The 19759-nt window shown below is 38.8% G+C and overlaps 1 protein-coding gene across 1 annotated transcript in view; it reads right to left on the reverse strand.

The window, feature by feature from the left end:
* The window catches only part of KCND2 (potassium voltage-gated channel subfamily D member 2), a 299209-nt gene extending 287692 nt beyond the window's left edge, over positions 1 to 11517 (reverse strand). The window contains exons 1-2 of the mRNA XM_040549987.1: positions 11365 to 11517; positions 9033 to 10206 (exon numbers count right to left, since the gene is read on the reverse strand). Of these exons, the coding sequence (XP_040405921.1) occupies positions 9033 to 10147 (1115 nt within the window). The 5' untranslated portion in view covers positions 10148 to 10206; positions 11365 to 11517. The remainder of the gene's footprint in view (positions 1 to 9032; positions 10207 to 11364) is intronic.
* Between the last annotated feature and the right edge of the window lie 8242 nt (positions 11518 to 19759).

Here is a 19759-nt window from a genome sequence, read left to right on the forward strand (position 1 = left end):
TGTCCATTACAACCTCACAGTCTGACTCTCAGCAAGGAATGCCTGGATAGCCATGCTTGCAAGTGATAATTTGAAAGACTGTTCTCTGTTATCAGCCAAAATACTTTGAGAATCTGTCATTACAATAAAAAAGACCATATTTCTGGATATATATTTTCAAGAATGCTAGGGTTTTGTCTCAAAATATTTTTTTTCAAGAAAATAATTAATAAAAACAATGTAATATATTCTCATAATATTAGATCAGTTCAAGTACCTCTACAAAGTTACACAGAAAATTTTTATCATAGATGATTTAAAACTATACTGGAATATACTTATTTTATTTTAATTTACTGAAGTACCGAGTCTAAATAAAATCCTAGAAGTTTATATTGTTTGTTACACCATGGGAAGTTTTATCTACCTAAGGAAATTGAGTCTTCAGTGCTCAAACAGCCAAACTCGTTTATGCAGATACTCAAGGAAAGATTTTAGAACATTTTTTTAATGTCTATACTATGTGATTCTACATTATGTTTTGAAAAATATATAGAAGTGTTCTTAGCATTGGCAGTACAACCTCATAGGTTAAATTTTGATATGAAGCTTTACTGTAAGTGGTAAGCTAGCACAAAATTGAGCTAAGGACCACCTGGTTAAGAGTCAACTCACAAATACAATATCTCCAAAAAAAAAAAAAATCTACTAGGAGATCTATAGTCCATAGACCATGCTGATAAAGCTTATATTACTAAAAAGAAAGAAAGAAAGAAAAAAAAAAGTACATGTAAGCAAACTCCTCCTCAAACTGACCACTTAAATCTACAAACCACAGGCATAAGACAAAATATTTGTCAGCACACCAGAGTAGGGGATGAATATTCAGTGGTCCAAACTGAGACTTAGAGTTTACTTTTTCTTACCCACATCCAAATTTTAACAAATCTCCTTTATATAATCCAATTATGCATCCTACTGGAACCAATAAATCCTCAAATTGCATGTTTCGTTGAGAAAACAGACCACCTTACCTGACACTGTTTTATAATTCTATGCTTGATTCCTAAAAACATTTTCATTATTTGAACAATATCTGCATACCATAACTCACATTTTTACACCTCGTTTTACACTGAACTGTTGACTTGAAAAAAGGCAGAAAATGAGGATTAAAATAGATATTTTCCCTCTGATACCTCACACTACTCTCCTACTTATGTTATCCTTTTTTTTTTTCTTCCCTTGAATTACTTATAACTCTTTCCTAACAATTCTGTACACACAGCTGTCTATCTTATTCCACAGTGCTATGTGAATATGGGCCATATTGTATTTTCACAAGACTCTCTTAAGGTCTATCTGATTTTGATTGGAACAGGACATACTCAGTGTCTGTACAGTACTCTACATAGCTTAGAAATTATTCTTTTGTACAAAGGAGAATGCTTTCTAAAGCAACTGTCTACCCAGTATCCCAGCTTAGATGTTTTCAAGTGTTTTCCTGTGTTTCTAAGTACCTAAGCCTCTTCTGAGATTTCAAGCTGGGTGCCTATCTGCATCTCCAGATTCCTAAATGCCTTTAAAAATCTTCTTTGCAGTGTTTGGTTCCTAAATACTTTAAATATGCAAACTTTAACTTTTTTTTCATGTTAATAACATTTTTGTATGATTTTATGCAACCTCCCATTTTCTATAACAGTGTGGAATTTAGTCCTAATTAAGCACATTTGCACATTTGCTCCAAAGGCTTCCACCTTCAGGATGGAGACCTGCAGATAAGTAGGGCACAAAATTCTGCAGCGGAATGTAAGAAAGGAAACTTTTTTCTACATACATAAGCAATATGATTGCTTGTATGAATAATATCACCATGTCTTTAATATTTACACAAATAGCAGTCGTGAAGTCAGCTTGTAATTGCAGACTTAACTGATACCTGAATTTGTACTGATAATAGTAGAAACACTTGTACTGATGACTGGGTACATTAAGATATGGTTTCTAAAAATGCCTAAGTTTTATTTACTCAGGTGTAAGAAAAATACAGCAGTCTCATTTGAATTATAATAGAGATGAATTTTGCTGGAAGATTTTTTAAACAAAACTGAAATATTCTGTGACTGATGTATTGGTCACATGATCTTCATATGCTCTCATGTTTGGATCTGAGCCTTCCTACTTGAAATACATGAGTAAATATTTGTATCCAACATTTTTATTTGGAATACTTACACCCATTGCACATCAGGTGCTCTATTTTGTATTTCATCTCAAGTCCCATTTATTTAAGTGGAAGTAATGCAAATTTCTTTGTATACTTTGGTAAAAATGGATTTTTTTCATTAAAACAAAGCCCACAGTTTTTACTTAGCAGAGGGATTATGACATATCACCAGAAGCATGGTAAGATCAAAGTACTACAGGGAAAAAAATAAAAATAAAAATAAGCAAGCAAACAAACAAAAACAAACAAAAATCTTAAAAATAATGGTAGAATTTAGGCTACTAATTGTGATAGGGGTTAAAGTCCAAGCATGGTTATTACTATTGTTCCAGAAAATGTAGTGTAAAACTATCATTTCAAAGTGCTGTCTATGAATTTGAAAACCTTTCCTCCACTGCCTGAGTAATGCCGAAAAAAACAGATGTTATAAAGACTATTTCTTATGCAAAAATCTATTACCCAATAAATGATAAGAACAGAAATATACGGAATCTTTTCTATCACTCTGTCAGCTCCCTTGTCAGGTAACTGATGAAACCTGAGAAGGCTGAAACTTTGTTTCTGGATTTCTAATTTATATTCCTTCTTTTGAACTACCTATCTATTTAACCGATGCTGAACCAGATTCTACTCTCATCAGTTTACCATGATACAAATTACGAACAATGAGATAACTGCAACCAGTAGACTATAGTGGCATACTACATGGTACTCTGGTACTTGAGCTTTCTCAAGTACTAGAAGTAATTCATTAGACTTTGTTTCAAATGTTTGGGAAATTGTCATCTTGAAGCTGCAAGATGTTGTCAACTTATTTTGGATAATCATCTTACTTCTGCACTGTTTATAAATTTCTGTGTTCAGAAATATGGTTTCAATTTCCAGATTTTTTTTTTCACAGTAGCACTGATTCTAATACTTTATTCATACATTTATATGTTTTTTATATTGCAAATTTTTCTTCTTAGACAGGGGCACAATAATGTGAGTCAAGTACAGATTGTCATCACTCAGTTTGAACTTCTTGGGTTTGATCATTTACGGCTCTTACTGAATTCACAAAATTCACTGAGGATTAGTTGAATGATATGCCATAATTAATAGATCAGGCACCAATCATAATTACTCTCTGAGTCGATTTGTTCTGCTGCCCTAAATCAGTATATTTCTTCGTTATCTCCTGGTCCACAGCAATCTCATAGTTCTTATTCTTCTCTCACAATAACTGCAACAAAACAAAATTCCATCTGTTTCCACCAAAGGAGGAAATAAATTACATTCTGTGCAGAAATTTCTTTCTGTTAAGCATTACTTTCATGCTCTTCATAAATGAAGCTCACAAATTCACGATCAAGAAAAAGAGTGAAGTAAACTAACTGCCATTCCTCTAAGATATCTTCAGTATATCTTTTTAACTGGAAAGCTGGTCAGCAGTGCAACTAACCAGGATTGTAATGACCCAGGTTCTCTGTCAAGCCAGCAACAGCCCAATGCAGTTTGACTCCTCTTTGTATTAAAGAACAAATAATTTTACTCACTGCTATCAAAATGACCCTTGCTTTTTAGTATTTCATATTCTCCCTGGAGCCCTTTCTGAATATCTAGCAATATGCTTTGAAGGTGATTACACTACACTACACTTTGTCCCTCCTCTGTGATATAGTATTCTAACGATTCAGGCTAAGTCTCTGCTGTGAAGAGTAAATAGAATAAGACACCAAACACATTTGTAAAATCCAAAAATCACTAGGTTGTGTACAAGAATATAAAATAGAAAAATGCAATTTGAAACAGGGCTGAAAAAATCAAACACGAAAAGAATGAATGACATGAAAGATACAGAAATAGTATTCCAGCTTTGCTAATCTTTACCTTTGCAATATTTTTCATGAGAGTATTTCTAACTGTTAATGAAATTGTTCACAGAATAAAGATTTTGAATTTTGTGTCTCTTGTTAAATTTTATTTAACTCATGTTTTTATATGAGTTCTGAAGAGGTGGATGTTTTCAAACTAGCATACAGAGACAATAAGAAACAAAAGGCACTCACAGAAAAGGAAAACCAGATAATGTGTGTGACATTTGGGGAAAAAAAAAAAAAAAAAAAAAGAGGTGCTGTGGAAGTTTTATGATACTCATAAGGAAAAATCTATCAAAAAAAAAAGGTCAGGAAAAAAAACTCTTATGAGGAAAGTTCAGGTCAAATGAATGACAATGATGATCAATGGAAGATTTGATCTAATCGTGAAGAATGAATGAGGACTCTGGAACAAAGAAGTAGAGTAAAATAAAACCAGAAGAGTTTTAATATAAACATTTAACTTGTCTGAAACAAGGGAGGAAAGGAGCCAAGCCAGCTGACGAATAACAAAATAGGAAGACTATGGAAAATGGTATTTTGAAAGAAAAGCAAAGAAAGTGAATAGATGAAACATACCCCAGGGATGTGATGAGAATGGAAAAGGAATGACAAGAGAAGGGAATGTGTAGGAAAATGAAATCCATCATCCTATTGCCCTGTTCACTACTTGAAGTTTTCTACTGTCACATCTAGTCACCTGTTTGATTATAATGAATGTCTTCAGTACAAGTAATTTGATATGTCTTAGATGGTGTCCCTCATACATTATGGGCTCCATTAACAAATAATGAAAATGAATGGGTGCTTTATTGTTTCTAGGAGACACACTTCTAGTTTACATAATCAAAACAAATAAATGGTCTTATGTTTTAACTTCTTTCCATAAAATATTGTGCTCATCTACAAATGTATTATGTGACCTGACAAAGCTACCCAATGTAAATCCTATAAATATAAAAGTTTTATATAGCAGTGAGATTGCTTTGGGACTAGTCACAAAAGAGCACCGTGTTCCTTATTTAAAGAATAATATATTTATAAATTAAAGTACACTACAGCTCTACCAGATTTGGGAACAAACATCACCTTGACACCTTCAAAACCTTACCAGTTATTCCAGCTGGCTACTGACAAGGCTGAAGGAATGTTACTAGATTATCACATTATAAGGTGACAGCAGCAGGTGTCATAACTGTGTCATTATGGATGTAGATGTTCACAAGCCCCTGTGTAAGTCTGTCAGTCCCAATTCAATAAACCTGAGCTTTTTTCTCTGCCATGTTTTACACTGCCTTGCTTCTTGACCTTTTTGTCCCTAACTTTTATGATTTCAATTTATTTTTTTTTAATCTTGAATCACCACAAACTGCTTTGTGATGTTTTTCATTTTTATTCTCTTGTCTCTCTTCTCTATTTTGCTTTTGCAAGAATTAATACTGATAAAATATAAAACTGAAATTTGAAAGCAGACAGCTCAGTTTCTGGAAGAGTGAGTGCCATTACTCTAGCCACCTTTCTGTCTTTTCCTTCCTTCCTTCCTTCCTTCCTTCCTTCCTTCCTTCCTTCCTTCCTTCCTTCCTCCCTTCCTCCCTCCTTTCCTTCCTTCCTCCCTTCCTTCCACCCTTTCTTTCTCTCTCTCTTTCTCTCTTCTTTCTCTCTCTCTCTTCCTTCCTTCCACTCTCTGTTTTCTTTCTTCTTTCATTTTATTTCTCGTCTTTTTTTCCATTTTTCTTTTTTCCCCTTTCCTTTCTCATTGTGCTTTACTCTTCCCTTTTTTCTCTCCTTTCTTTCCCCCTTTTCTCTCTACCCCTTTCTTCTTTTTTCTTTTCTTTTTCTTTCCTTCCTTCTGTTTTCCCTTTCTTCTTCGTCTTCTTCTTCTTCTTCTTCTTCTTCTTCTTCTTCTTCTTCTTCTTCTTCTTCTTCTTCTTCCTCTTCCTCTTCTTCTTTTTCTTTGCCTTTCACCTTTCTTGTTTCCCTCCCTCCTTCCTTGCTTGCTTCATCTCCTCCTTCCTTCCCTATCTTTCTTTCATATAACGTCTCTATATACAGCTATGTACTACTTGAGTTGAGCAGTCAAGAACAGTTAAGAGCTGGAATGTCCTTGGAGGTTAAAATGCAGTAATATTTGAAGTCACTGTCACTCTGCAGAGAAAAATGTAACCTATGTTTTTAAAAGATGCTTTAATTGCTCAGCAATCATGCAGAACTGAGAAATATAGCCCTGCTTCCATGATAATAACTCCCCAGAATACAAAGGTCACTTACTCAATACCCTTGCTATCTAGAAAATATGAAAATGACACCAGGACTCAAAACCTCAACTTTATATTAGTATATTATTTAGTATTAGTTTTCAGGCATTTTTATAATATTTCAGATAGCCTGCTGGGTGCTATTGTCATTTCAAAAATATGATATTTCAGATAGTTTTGTTCCTAAAAGAAGAAATGTTGTTCATATAGAGCCTGTTTATATAGCTCTAATTCAGCTAAAACTAAAATTAAAAATAAATGGGAGTTCTACATTAGTGAGTGGATGAGAGGACCTTGCACAGAAGCAAAGATAGCAGTACTAATTACAATCAGCTTTCACTGACCCTTGCTGCTTTTCCTTGTAATTTCCCTCTCTTTTTGTGTAATTATTCCATCACCTAAAAAGAGTTCAAAGCTTTTATTATGTTAATTCTATTTAAATTATTCATATGTATTTAACATTTAAACATAATCTTTATATGGTTATCACGATATTATTAAAAGGACATCTAACTAATCCACTGATTAAAGACTTCCCAGAAATTTGGGATGTCTGTCATATCTGAACTTATATCTGAACTTCAGAGGGTGAAGCTTTGAATATCTGTGCAACCTGCTCAAAACTTTCTCTGTGAAAACTACCTCTAAAACTGAGTCAAGCATGCATTTTTCTTTTTAACTCTTTTACTTCCCCTCAGATCATGAATATTGTGTGGCTGCATACTTGAAAGCATGTTTTTAGGTTTTATTCAGATATTTTTAATGATGTTCTAATCCCATCAGTACACAGTACAACACCTCAAAACCTGGAACTATAGGATTGTATTCATTATTTCATGAAAGAAACAAACAAAACTTAACAACACCAAATGGATATCATACCCATGTAATAATAAACTGCAAACTGACCCTACTGCTGAGGGCAAAATTTTGTTCAGTACCATGGACAAGTACTGTCAAAACCGCATCCATAATAGTGAAAACAACTTACTCAAGAAACACCTTTCATTGCAAAAAAATACAGACCAGTTCCTGCTCCTCTATAATAAGATTATTCATTCTGAATACTGCTAAATTCTCAAGAAATAACTTGTTGAAATCATCACGTATTAAAAAGATGTGGCAAAAAGAATCAGCATCAAAAAGCATAGGACTATGAAACTGCTTATCATATATAACTTGTTCCTTATGTTAACTTCTCCCTTCAGTTTGTCACTATCAGAAGAAAGTGAAAATCTAAAAAATCCAGCAACCTTAAAAGCAGACTAAAATCCCCAAAGCTCCTGTCACTCCTTTTTAGCATAACTTGCCCTTACAAGTAATGAAATATTTACAATGCACTATATTTATCTTCATTTTTATATCATGCTGAAGATAAAAGCCCTGTGCAAAAATTGGTGGCATAACACAGCCCCATTATCTTTTTCAATATTTGGTATGTCCGTTTCCCAACTAAATTAAATTGCACATAATAAATCAACTTTTTCATTACAGTATAATAAAGCACTTTCATTTTGTTAAATTTAAAAATTTTACGTTTCATAAATCTCAACAGTCCCAATAGGATGTGGCAAAATGCTTGATTAATAAAATGATGAGCATTTGCTTTAGAAAAGTAAAAAGTTTGACTTTCAACAACTGTAATTATTAAATAACTAGAAAAAAATCTAAGGAATAAAAAATTTTCAGTTTCACAGCTCATACTCTACCTCTCAAAATTAGTTTCTTAAATTAGTCAGCCTTCTAAATCCCTGTCAGAATTACAGACATATACATTTTACAACCTTGTACACAGAATCAGCTTCTACAATAAGATTCCAGTATCAGTAAGAAACTTTAAAAAAATGATACTATCACCCATCTTTCCAGCAAACTTCATCGCGGTCTGAATGTCAATAACTGCATTTTTAAATTCCTAATTCTCTGGAAGACTGCATAATGTCATTAGAATTATGTTTTAATACATAAGCTAGATTTGTCGTATAAAAATCTTACATTTCCTCAGATCATTTTCTAGAACCTGTCATGGGTCAGCGTAGCTTGACATGTCATTTACTTGAGACCAAGTTATAGTTACTTAAAATCAAAGGAAAGATATCCAGAGTCTTAAATGACATTAGGAATCATTTTTGTGAAGATTACGGTATCTATACTTGCTTTATTTCCGTGAAAGCAAATCACTTTGCAATATCCAACTCAATATCCAAGTCTACATCAATACATCACTTCAAACAAAATGGCAGATCCACACCCTTTTATGAATGATCAAATTAAAATATTGCACCCTATTACTACTTTAGCAACACTGTAACTTGTCCTGTCAGCAAACATAATACACTATTAAAATTCCAAGGAATAACTCATAGATTTTCCTAAAATATTCCAATTTCACTAACTAAAACAAAATAAAATGTCAGATAAAATAGCAAAGACACCAAATAGTTTTGGGAATTAATTTTTGTTTGCTTTTTTTTTTTTTTTTCAATGTATCTGTGATTTTGGGTTTTAGGTTACTTTAATTTCAGCAACACTTTTAGCTCAATTCACCATGCGAAACACTTAGACTAAGTGCTGAGTTGTATTCATGAAGTTCTGTGACAAAAACTTACCCTCACATTTTCTCTACCAAATTTATTTTTTTTTAAATTGAGCACCTTCTTGCCAACACACTTGTTGAAATGTTGGCTGTAACCAAACACCAGCTGCACTTACCCCAGTGTTGTCATGGTGACAATGGTGTACCAGAAGGCTGCAGGGATGCTGGTGAACTTGCTGGCTGATGAACCTTTCTCTGCATAGTACATGACTGTGGCAAAGATGATGATGGCCATAGTGAGTGAGAAGAGGAGGAAGCCTAACTCCGAGGCACAGCTTTTGAGGGTATAGCCCAGGATACGCAGCCCCTGCGAGTGGCGGGAAAACTTAAAGATCCTGAAGACACGAAAGACTCTTAGTGTCACAAAAGCCCCACTGACATCTTCATTATCTGTCATCACCAGGCCAATGTAATATGGCATGATGGCTACCACATCAATGATACTCATGACACTGCGCACGAATTTGTAGCGACTAGGGGCCGCCAGCAGGCGTAGGAGATATTCAACTGTGAAGATCATGACACAGGCGGTATCCAGACAGAAGAAAGCCACGGCATAGCGCTCTCCACAGGGCAGCTCCTTGATGCGACCCGGGCTTACCCCACAGGGCACTGTTTCCACCACATTGGCAATAACAGAGACAGCAATGAAGAAACCAGTGACATAGTAGAAGACCAGAGCCAGTGTACTGGTGTGGGGATTTTCAAAGGCCCGCCACATCCTCTGCCGAGCTGTCATTGAGGGCAGGGAGCTCTCAGCTGCATGATCCTGATCGGCATCATCCTGCAGGCGCTCAGCATTCTCACGCCGGCGATCCTTGTACTCCTCATAACAGCAGTCGCCAATGATCTCAGGGATGATGCCAAAGAAGGCCAGCTCCTCATCATAAGCAGAGATGCACTCCTGGCGGGGATAATGAAGCTTCCCAGTACGGTAGAAGTTGAGAATATGGCGGAAAATGTCAGGGTCCCGATCAAAAAAGTACTGCTGTGTCTCAGGGTGGTAAAAGAAGTCCCGCTCTGAACTGCCCAACAGGGTGTCAGGGTAGCGCTCTAAGGTGTCCAGCCACGTCTGGAACTGGATGCCACTTACATTCAGCACAATCAGGGAGTCCTGGCTTCGCTTCCTCTCCTGCCGTGGAGCAGCTGGCATGGGACCTGTGGCCACTGGCATCCATCCTATGGCCGCTGCCCTGGCAAAGGGCAACCATGCTGCTACTCCTGCTGCCATGGTCCCAAACAGTTACTACAGCTGAAGGAGCAAATCTACAGACAGTTCTGGTCCAGACACTAAAACAGAAAGTGATAAGAAAAATACAAACGCTCACACGTTTTCAAGGCAACAGAATTTCCGAACATTGTTGTGATTTGCAGCATTAACTGGGCCACCTTTTTGATTCCTCCCCTTTTTTTTTGGTCCTAGAATATCCTTTCCAGGGGCTGGTTGGCCAGTTAGGACAATGAACCAGGGCACTTGGAAAATCAACGTATTCAAAGCAGCTACAACTCTCTAGCAGCCAAATCCTTTGGATACGAGGTCCATGCGAGGCCCCCGGATGGAAGCAGCGGTCCACGGAGCTCTAAACGCGGGAGCCGGCTGGTAGCCCTGGTGCAGCGGTGCAGCCACCTGGAAGGAGATTCTCCTCCACGCGCCATGCAGCCTCTCCGCCCGCCCCTTCTCCGCTCCCCGCCCGCTGCCGGAGCCGGGCCGCGGCCGCCAGCGGAGCCCTCCCCGGGCGGGCTGCAGCGGGGTCGCCCGCCGCCGCCGCCCGCTCCCCGTGGCAGGGAGGAGAGGATGGGCCGGACGGGCCGCCCCCCACGTCCCCGGCCGCAGCCCTGAAGCAGCAGCGGGACGAATCTTCTCGCTGACCTTGATCACCGCCCCGGGGACTCCTCCTGACCCAAGCTCGGGGCCGGGGAAGCCGGCGGGCAGGGGGAGGAGCTCCGGGCGGCAGCATTAAACTTTAAGGCAAGTTTTCCGTGGAGGAAAGGCGTTGAAGGGCAGAGGGGCGACGGGGGAGCGCCCCGGGGCAGGGAGCGGGCGGGGTGGGGGGACTCCTCCCGTAACGGGGCGCCGGGGCAGGGAAAGGGTGTGATCCGGAGCGGGGACAGAGGGGCCAGGCAGGGCCGCGGTAGCGAGGGGAGGAGCGGGGGCTTCGGAGCCACCCGCTGAAGGTAGGATGCGGGGGGACATCCTCGGGAGCGGGCGGCGGAGGGCGAAGCCGGGTAGCCCGGTGCTGGAACGGCAGCGGGGCAGGGGCTCCCTGGGGCCGGGGGAGGGCGTGGGGGGAGAGGGGGGGGACACGCGGAGGCGGGCGTGGGGCAGGGGCGCGGGGCCCCGCCGCTGCAGGTCGCGGCTTGGTGGGGCCGGATCAATCCTGCCTCTCGCCCCTTCCCCTCGCTTCTGCTCTCGCATCCCTCCGGACGTGCCCAGACTGCGGCACCTACCTGGGAAAGTCTGGCGAGAGCGCTCAGTTGCATAGAGACTTTTGGAAATACGGGCTCCGCCGTTGGATCTCCGCGCCCCGCGGGGAACGGCGGGGAAGTAGTTGCTCCTGAGAAAGCTCGATCGCATCCAAAGGGACATCGATAATAAGGCTTTCCCCCACCCCCACCCCCCCTCCGCCACCGCCGAGCGCCAAGCAACAAGTTCAAGGGGTGGGTGGGGGGAGGAAAAAAAAAAAAAAAAAAGGAAAAAAACGTAATCGCGCCTGGCAACTCGGCGGAGCACGTCCTTTGCGGGGCGCGGATCCTGCGGCGCGGGGCTGCCGTCAGGCGCGGCTGCGGCTGCGGCCGCTGCCCCTGCCCCTGCCGCGGGCTGCGGGCTTCGGGCGGCGGCGGCGAGGCCCTGCCGCGGCCGGGGGCGGGGGGGGGGCTTCCCGCAGCCTCCCCCGCGGCGGGCGGGCCATGCCGCCCTGCCCTGCCGCGCCGCCGCCGCCACCCGCGGGCGAGGGGCGCAGGGGAGGGAGGGGCAGGGGGGCGGTGGAGCGGGGCGCGGGGGCGGGGGGGGGGATAAGGGTGTGTGTGTGGGGGGGGTGAGCATCGCGGAACAAAGGGGCTCTGCCGGCGGCGGGGAGCGCTCGGGGTGTGTGTGTGTGTGTGTGTGTGTGTGTGTGTGCGCGCGCGCGTCTCTGTCCGTGTGTCTTTCTCCATGAGTGTGTCTCTGCGGGGCCGGGATCGCCCGGTCCAAGCCCTCCGCCGGCAGCGCCGCGCAGAGCCTCTGGAGTTCGCCGTGTTTCGGGTAGGGATCGGTGTTTCGGGTAGGGCGGCGGGGATGGCTTAGGCGAGGTATCTAGGGGATTTCTCGGGAGCGCCAGCTCGTTTCAGGGGAAGGGGAACGATTATTTAGTGAAAGAAAGATTGAAGAGGGGGGTGAAATGCCTGGCGATGCTCCTCACTACCGGAGTTCTCGCTTCAATATCCAAATGCCCCTTACCAGCTTTGGGAAAGGCGAGAGCTGGGACGGCTATGGGAACCTTTTCCTCCTTCTCTCCGTTCCGCTCCCGTGCAAAGCCATCCCCCCCCGCCACTTTTTTTTTTTTTTTTTTTTTTTTTTTCCGTCGCTAGATGGCGTGTGGATGACGGGAAGTGAATTCCCCGCCGGGGCCGTGCGGACTCCCCGCGCCGCGCCGCGCCCCGCCGCTCGCCCGCTCGGATGCTGCTGGGCCCTGCCGTCGCCGGCCGCACCGAGCTGACGGCACCGCCGCACCTGCGGGGCAAAACGGGCCCTACGTGCCCTTAGCTGCGATAAATAAAACGGTCTCTCCGTGTTTTCATTAATTAATTAATTAATTAAGGTACTGAAAACACTCAGTGTCTTCTTCACTGGGCTAGTGTCAAGATAGCACAATTTACATTTGTTTCCTTGTAGTAGTAGGACAGAAAGCGTGCTAAGGAAGCTCAGAGTAAACGGGTTCCATTATACCTGAAGATATTCTGACCAAACCTCCCCCTCTGATAGCATGTCTTGGGCATATGTGAAAGAAATTTGAAACAAAACACAGAAAAAGAAAAAAACAAACAAAAAAAACAGAGAAAATGGTGAAATAAGCCAAATATATACTGAAGCCTGAGAATTATCTCTTTTCTATATTTTAACAATATGTGTAACTTCAATGTGTATTAGCTCCTGTGTAAGTTCCCATGAAAAAGGTGAACACTGTCAGTGCTCTCAAACTCTGTCAGCAGCCTCTAAGCTGTTCCCATCAGAAATATTCGAACTCATGGGGAGAAAAGGTTTAAAAATATTTGAGTGTAATTCCTAATTTAGGAAAACTTATAATAGTGATCAATCACACATATCAAACCACATGAAATGAAATGTTGCATAAAATAAAGGATACTTTCTGTAGTTTTACTGTTGTTTCTTTTTTCTAAGTCAAATGTTCAGTACACTGTATCCTACAAATTAATCCATTCATTTGAAATTAGTCAGTCAACATGTTGGTACGGAGCTTTCAGTGACTTGGTTATTCTTCTTCCGTATGAAAGATTGGAGGTTTTGATTTGGTGATGCAAAAAGACAATCCTGTGGCAATTAATAAAGGCCGATTTATGGTCCTGTCGCTCAGCACTGAGACAGTAATACAGGGCTTCCTTTTCTGACAAATAATCAGGAAAGGTTTCCTTTTCAGCTACAGATTTTTTTTGTAACCAATGGTTGCTCTTATTTTGCTCAGCTTTAAGTTGACTGGTTTTACAGAAAGCTGTTAGTGTTTTCAGTTGCTATTTCTATGCAGTTTTTATAGAATAGGATTCTTCACTTCCAGCAAAAGTGTTTCCCCCCTGTACAGATGAGAATGGGTTCCCTTAAATAATCACTTTGATTCTTGTTGTAATACTAATGTTGCTTCACAGACTTACCACATTTCATCAGGAAAAATGAGAAGGGAAAAAACAAACAAAAAAAAACCCACCCCAAAACCACCAAAACCACCAACACAACCAAACAACAAACAAAACAAAACAAAACACAACAACAACAACAACAACAAAACATTTAGACAGTGAATATCATGTGGTGTTGCAACACTATGATTGTTTTAAATCAGAGGTTTGAAACCAGTCCAGGTTAAAATTCTTTCCTAACACCACTGACTATTTGGAAAGATGATCACCTCACCTTAAATTTTTGTGGACAGTCTGTGTATCAGAGAAGCCTCTTTTAGAAATCGGTTCATGAAAGGAAAAGACAAAGACTGTGTAGGTAAGTGTATTCTATTTCCTCTTTATTCTAGCAGAAAGTCCATTAAAATACTACTGAGAAGTGCTGACCAGGAAGCTTATACTTTCACAGCTTGTGCCTTGAATTTAGTGCCTTGAAACTGTCTTTAGTATTCATTTCTTTTTTGTATGAAGAATCTAAATTCTGGTATATAAAGTATACCTAAATAATCAGCTCCTCTGAAGTCAAAATCTTTCCTGTGACATCACAATTGGCTTTGAAGAGATTGGTGTGATGTGACAGGGAGGATTATGACTTCAAGTAGGAATTAAGTAGCAGGGACTCAAATGAGACAAAAATCCTATTTTCAAGCAAAGGAAATAAATCCTAGTAATTGTAGGAAAAGAAGAAAATGGTACTGAAGGGAACGTAACTGTGGACTCTAGTATGAGCTGTTTCTTAATTCTTTACAAAGTCAGGAGGCACAAAGAACTCGCTAAGGATTAAAGAAGATAACAGTTATGAAGCATAAGCTTATATTAGCACATTTATTTTTTTTCTTTAACATTTTTAGAAGCATTTAGAATATTTGAAGTGAAGAATTTGCTTTACAGTCTGAATCACGTACACCTCTTCATAATTCCTTTAGTATTAAGCTAGTAGTCTTTCCTTTTGAGACAAGAACAGCGCAAATATTTAATGCCACCTTGTAAGTCTTAACTTCAAGTTTCAGCATGAACTTTGACTTTTTTTTTCTCCTTTCTCTCTAGTCTAGAAGTTAATTTCACAATTCTTTTATACATATGCTAAGATTTTTTTGTATATTCAGTACAAAACACAGAAAATCATGCAGATCTAACTGTGTTCTCAGTTTATGCTGTTTTCCCCCTCTAGCATAAGTATAGATAGTATAGATAAAAGGCATGTTTATGTACTATTTGGTCAAAAAAAGCAAAGAGTTTTCTTCCTGATTTATAGGAACCAAAATTACTTATTAATGTTCAAAATACAGATATTTCTTCCAAGATACACTCTGGTTATTACTAAAAGAAAATTCTGCTGATCTTCCTTCTTTACTTCATGTATTTCTGGTTGATAGGTCTAAGTGCTTCTCATTCTGAACAAAAGAGGCTTGGGCTTTTGGTGTTTATTTCTTTGTTTTGGTTATTTGTTTGGTCAGGTTTTTTTTTTTTGGTTGGTTGGTTGGTTGATTTTGTTTTGTTTGTTTGTTTGTTTGTTTACTCAAGGGAATATTCCTGAGACACCTATGTAGAGAAACACTCATATAATGATAGTTAGGGCACTGATCACTTAGTCCCACTGAAAAAATGGATCACAAGATTCCGAATATCTTTGTCAAGCAGAAGAAAATAATTCATTTTAAGACAGAAGTAGAAAAAAAAAGTTCTTTGGTCAAACATCCAATTAATATGAATATATATATTTATATAGTTTCCTTGCCTTCATGGATTTGTCTCATCTAAATCTAGCTGTTTTTTGTACTGTGGGCTAGACAGGAGGCTTTTGATATGGGCATAATTTTTCAAAGACAAAAAGCCATCTTTCTGGTAATTTGCTAAAATAGGCGCAGGTCACTCTGCAGTGCATGTGCTTATTGTCCTTCTTTCTATATGGAGAAATGGGTTGCTGTGGACCTGAAAAGTTACCTCTCACTGGTCAAGTATTAAGATGTACTTTGGGGAAGCATAGAAAATTTCTTCTAAATTCCAAAGTCAATCTGAGAGTTAGTATAGCTGACATTAATCTTAAAAAAAAAAAAAAAAAAAAAAAAAAAAAAAAAAAAAACCACTTATTTCTCCAGAAAAGATTTTTAATGCATTTATTACAGACTTCTTGGATGGAAGAGAAAGGCAGAGCTATCAGCATTGTGGTTTCTCTTTTGCTTAAGGTGAAGTTAAGTGAATACTTGGAATGATCTCAAGACCTTACAAATTTCAGAAGTGTCTGACTTGATCCCAAAGATTTTTGCTTAATCCTCTCTAAATCAACAATTAACAATTTACTAATTGTATATGTTTTTTCTTGATGTACATGGTATTATATAAAATATTAATTCTATTAAACTATGTATTAGTCATGTTAAGCACTGGAAATTCCTCTGGAAATTAGTGATATTTTACCCAGTAGTCAAATGGTAAATAAACATCTTTAAACTTTACATAAATACATATTTCTTATTTTAAATTCATATTTTGACTCACATACTCTCTTCAAAGGAATAGTTGTTTCAGCTATATAATGAGGCCCAATTTCTACCAATTTAGCTTTAGGCACCTGTAATACCTAATTCACCCTAACTTCGTAATTTGACGATCTGGAGGAACAACTCCTGAGAGTAATTTATCCTATTTACAGTCTGAGTATATGCAGGAAGTTATTCATTGACTATAAAAGGCAGACTTCAATGATTGTGCTCCTTAATTTAGGAGTCTTAGTAAGGTACTTTAAATTAGGATAAGCCTACAATGAAAGCTGGAGCTGGTCTGCTAAGTAAATGGAAAAATGATCCTGGACTTTAAATGTCCAGTGAATTAATGCAGACAACTAATTACCCCCTTGAGTTCATACTTCTGGCTGCATCGAAGCACTTTGGGAAGTATTTGAAAAGCATTTCCTTACCAAGTTTATTGTGTCCCCAAAGCCACGTTTCTAATCACATGCAGAATCTGTGGTATCATCAGACGTCTTTCACTTCCCAAGCACTTAAAAAGCCAAACAAGCACAAACATAAAACAAGTAAGAAGCTCTCTTGGAAGAATGTATACATGGATTAGAAACATTATCTCTTCATACGAAGTGAGAGGTACTGATTAAGCACTTGGTTCTGACAAATCTATGCATCAGTTCATAACTGTGCTCTTTTAAAGTTTGGTACTTTTATTTGCCCTGTTTCTGTGCTCAGATTCTCTAAAATATGTCTCATAATTTGCATGAGCCATTGGGTAAAATATGTGTCAGACATGATTTAACTTCTACGCTGTGTCTCAAAGAGCAATGCATACAGATGCCATAATGTGCAGCAGACAGAAAATATCTGCAGAATTCATAGTCTATAATTCAGTCATGACCATTCCTTCATGTATTCCTTCTATATTTAGAAGAAAGCTTGAATAAACTGAACAAAATGATTTGAAACATAATAAATAAATAAATAAACAAACAAACAAATAAATAAGGAGTTTAGTTAAGGCCCTGAATCATACCTTGGGCCTTAAGTTTTCCAGTTTTAAAGCACTGAAAAAGGTAAATAAGAAGGGAATCTCAGTCTCAGCAGGAAAGGAACCTGTCTGGAAATATGATTTTCAAAGACAGCTGCAAAATTGCTCAACAAAACTAATCCATGGGGAGTAATACAGAAAGGGACATGGTCAGTCTGTGGCCAGTGTAACCATGGATAACACAGACTCCATCAGGGTGGTTACAGAGAGGACACAATAAATTTGCACAATCTTGGAAAGCCTGAACCTTTCCAATTTCAAATCAGGTTACTTTTCTCCTTTAAAAGAGTATATAGATTTAAAAAAAAAAAAAAAAAAAAAAAAAAGGTAAAAAGTTAGTTTACAATTCAGTAGCTTCCAGATTCAAAGATATGAAGATCTCCACAGAATAACATTCGTCCTCTTCTCTTAAGCTCCTTACTTCACGCCATCTAAAACCCTAATATCCTTATCTATCTACTTATGAAAAGTCATCTGCTCAGCGGAATTACAAAATCTTTGCTCAGTGGAATGATGAAATCTTTGCTCAACTGGGGTGATATCCGATAGAATAGATACATAATGTTAGCTGAAGAAAATAAGAAAAGGCTTGTATCCTTTATATTTGGTGCTGCTTTAATTAACATGGGTGATATTGCTAAAGATTTTGAAATTGTGGTGAACTGGTAGAAAATGTAGATGAACAAATCAAATTGGATAAAACTAATGCTTTTCTTTTTCAGGAGTTCCCATTTTGATTTTTTATACCTAAGTCTTTGTAATGGACTTTGGCAATTTTTGGAGATCTATATATAAATAAAAAATATGATGCTTTATATTATAAATATATATATTTATGTGTATTTCATTAGCAGATCTTTCTCTGCAGATATCTGTTCTAATAGATAACAGATTGTATGGTAATATGATTTATCAGCCAAAATAAAATAAAGAATAGTGTTGGTTTTTTGTTTTTTTTTTTGACTTCACAGTTTTTGACTTCTTTTTTTTGTTTGTTTGTTTTGTTTTGTTTTGTTTTGTTTTAATTTTCACTCTATAACATACTCATAGCATGGCAATCTTTCAAGATGTATCCAAATTTTATAATTTTAGATACAGTCCTTTTTCTCTGTATTCCAGGAAATGTAGGGTTTGGATGTCAGCCACCTTCCTCTGTTCCTGCAAAAGCTTCACAACGATCAATGGCTCCTTGCCTAATTAGTCCCATCTCTCTTATACTGCAAATCCTTTCTAAACTGCTTTGTTACTAGATTGGTCCTGCTATTTAGTACCTTATGTAGAGGATACACAAAGAGGGGTAGTACAGCTCTGACTGAGAGCAACTGGAATTGTATTCTACCCAATTTCAATAAATGGTTTCTGTTCTAGCAAAGCTTCCACCATTTTAAATCTGAGCAGCTTTATAGGAATCCTATATGAAAGACATGAATATGTGCAAAAATATAGTTAATAGAAACAATGTGTCATTCACTGGCACAAATGATTATAGAACATTTTTCAGAAGTTAGTAGATTGAATAAAGTTATTATCTTGCATTACAAATTACTTCCTTTGTCCATCCAGCTCTTAGCAGATGGAGAAGTGGCAGACTGGCATGGAGCTGGTAACTCTTCAAACCTGAGAATATCTGGAGAGATGCCTGAAGGGGCACTTTTTATGCCAGTAATTGCTAATAGCCCCTGTACCACAGTTCAGAGCAGGAAATATAAACCTTCTTTCATGTTCATGATTGCTTTGTAATTGCATAAACTGCAATGAGAAAGCAGTCCTTTATAGCAAGAAACTTCTCCAGCTTAGGGAGGAAATGAAATGTTTGTGGCTGTCCTCATGGTAATGCTGCAGTGAATGTTGAATCCAAACTTCCAATAGCAAGAAAGGATGAAATAGAATGTCGAAGAGTCTTTCTACTAAAGTGAAACATTACCCATGTGATTGTTTGCATGAACTTAATTAAAAAATATTAAACTGAAAATAAATAAATAAATAAATAAATAAAGCTAGCCTTTTTTCATTATGGCTAAGACCAGTTTTCTTCCTGTGTAAATAAATGAGGGTGTAAAACTAAGAAGTTAACAAGTCCTGAGAAATTTGTTAATTAGACTAGATGTTGGGGTATCAGTACTAACAGCCGTAAAATCAAGAAGTTACAATTGAAAATCACATCAAATTTATCAGTCTTTATGATTTATATGCATCCAAAAAAATATTAATCATAGAATCATAGAATCATAGAATATCCTGAGTTGGAAGGGACCCACAAGGATCAAGACCAACTCCTGCCTCCACACAGATCTACCCAAAAATCAGATTTCAGACCATATGACTAAGTGCACAGTCCAAACGCTTCTTAAACTCCGACAGGCTTGATGCCGTGACTAAGTCCCTAGGGAGCCAGTTCCAGTGGGTGACCACCCTCTCAGTGAAGAACCTTTTCCTGTAT

Source organism: Cygnus olor, chromosome 1 (assembly GCF_009769625.2).
Source record: "Cygnus olor isolate bCygOlo1 chromosome 1, bCygOlo1.pri.v2, whole genome shotgun sequence".
In the NCBI taxonomy this organism is placed as follows: Eukaryota; Metazoa; Chordata; class Aves; order Anseriformes; family Anatidae; genus Cygnus; species Cygnus olor.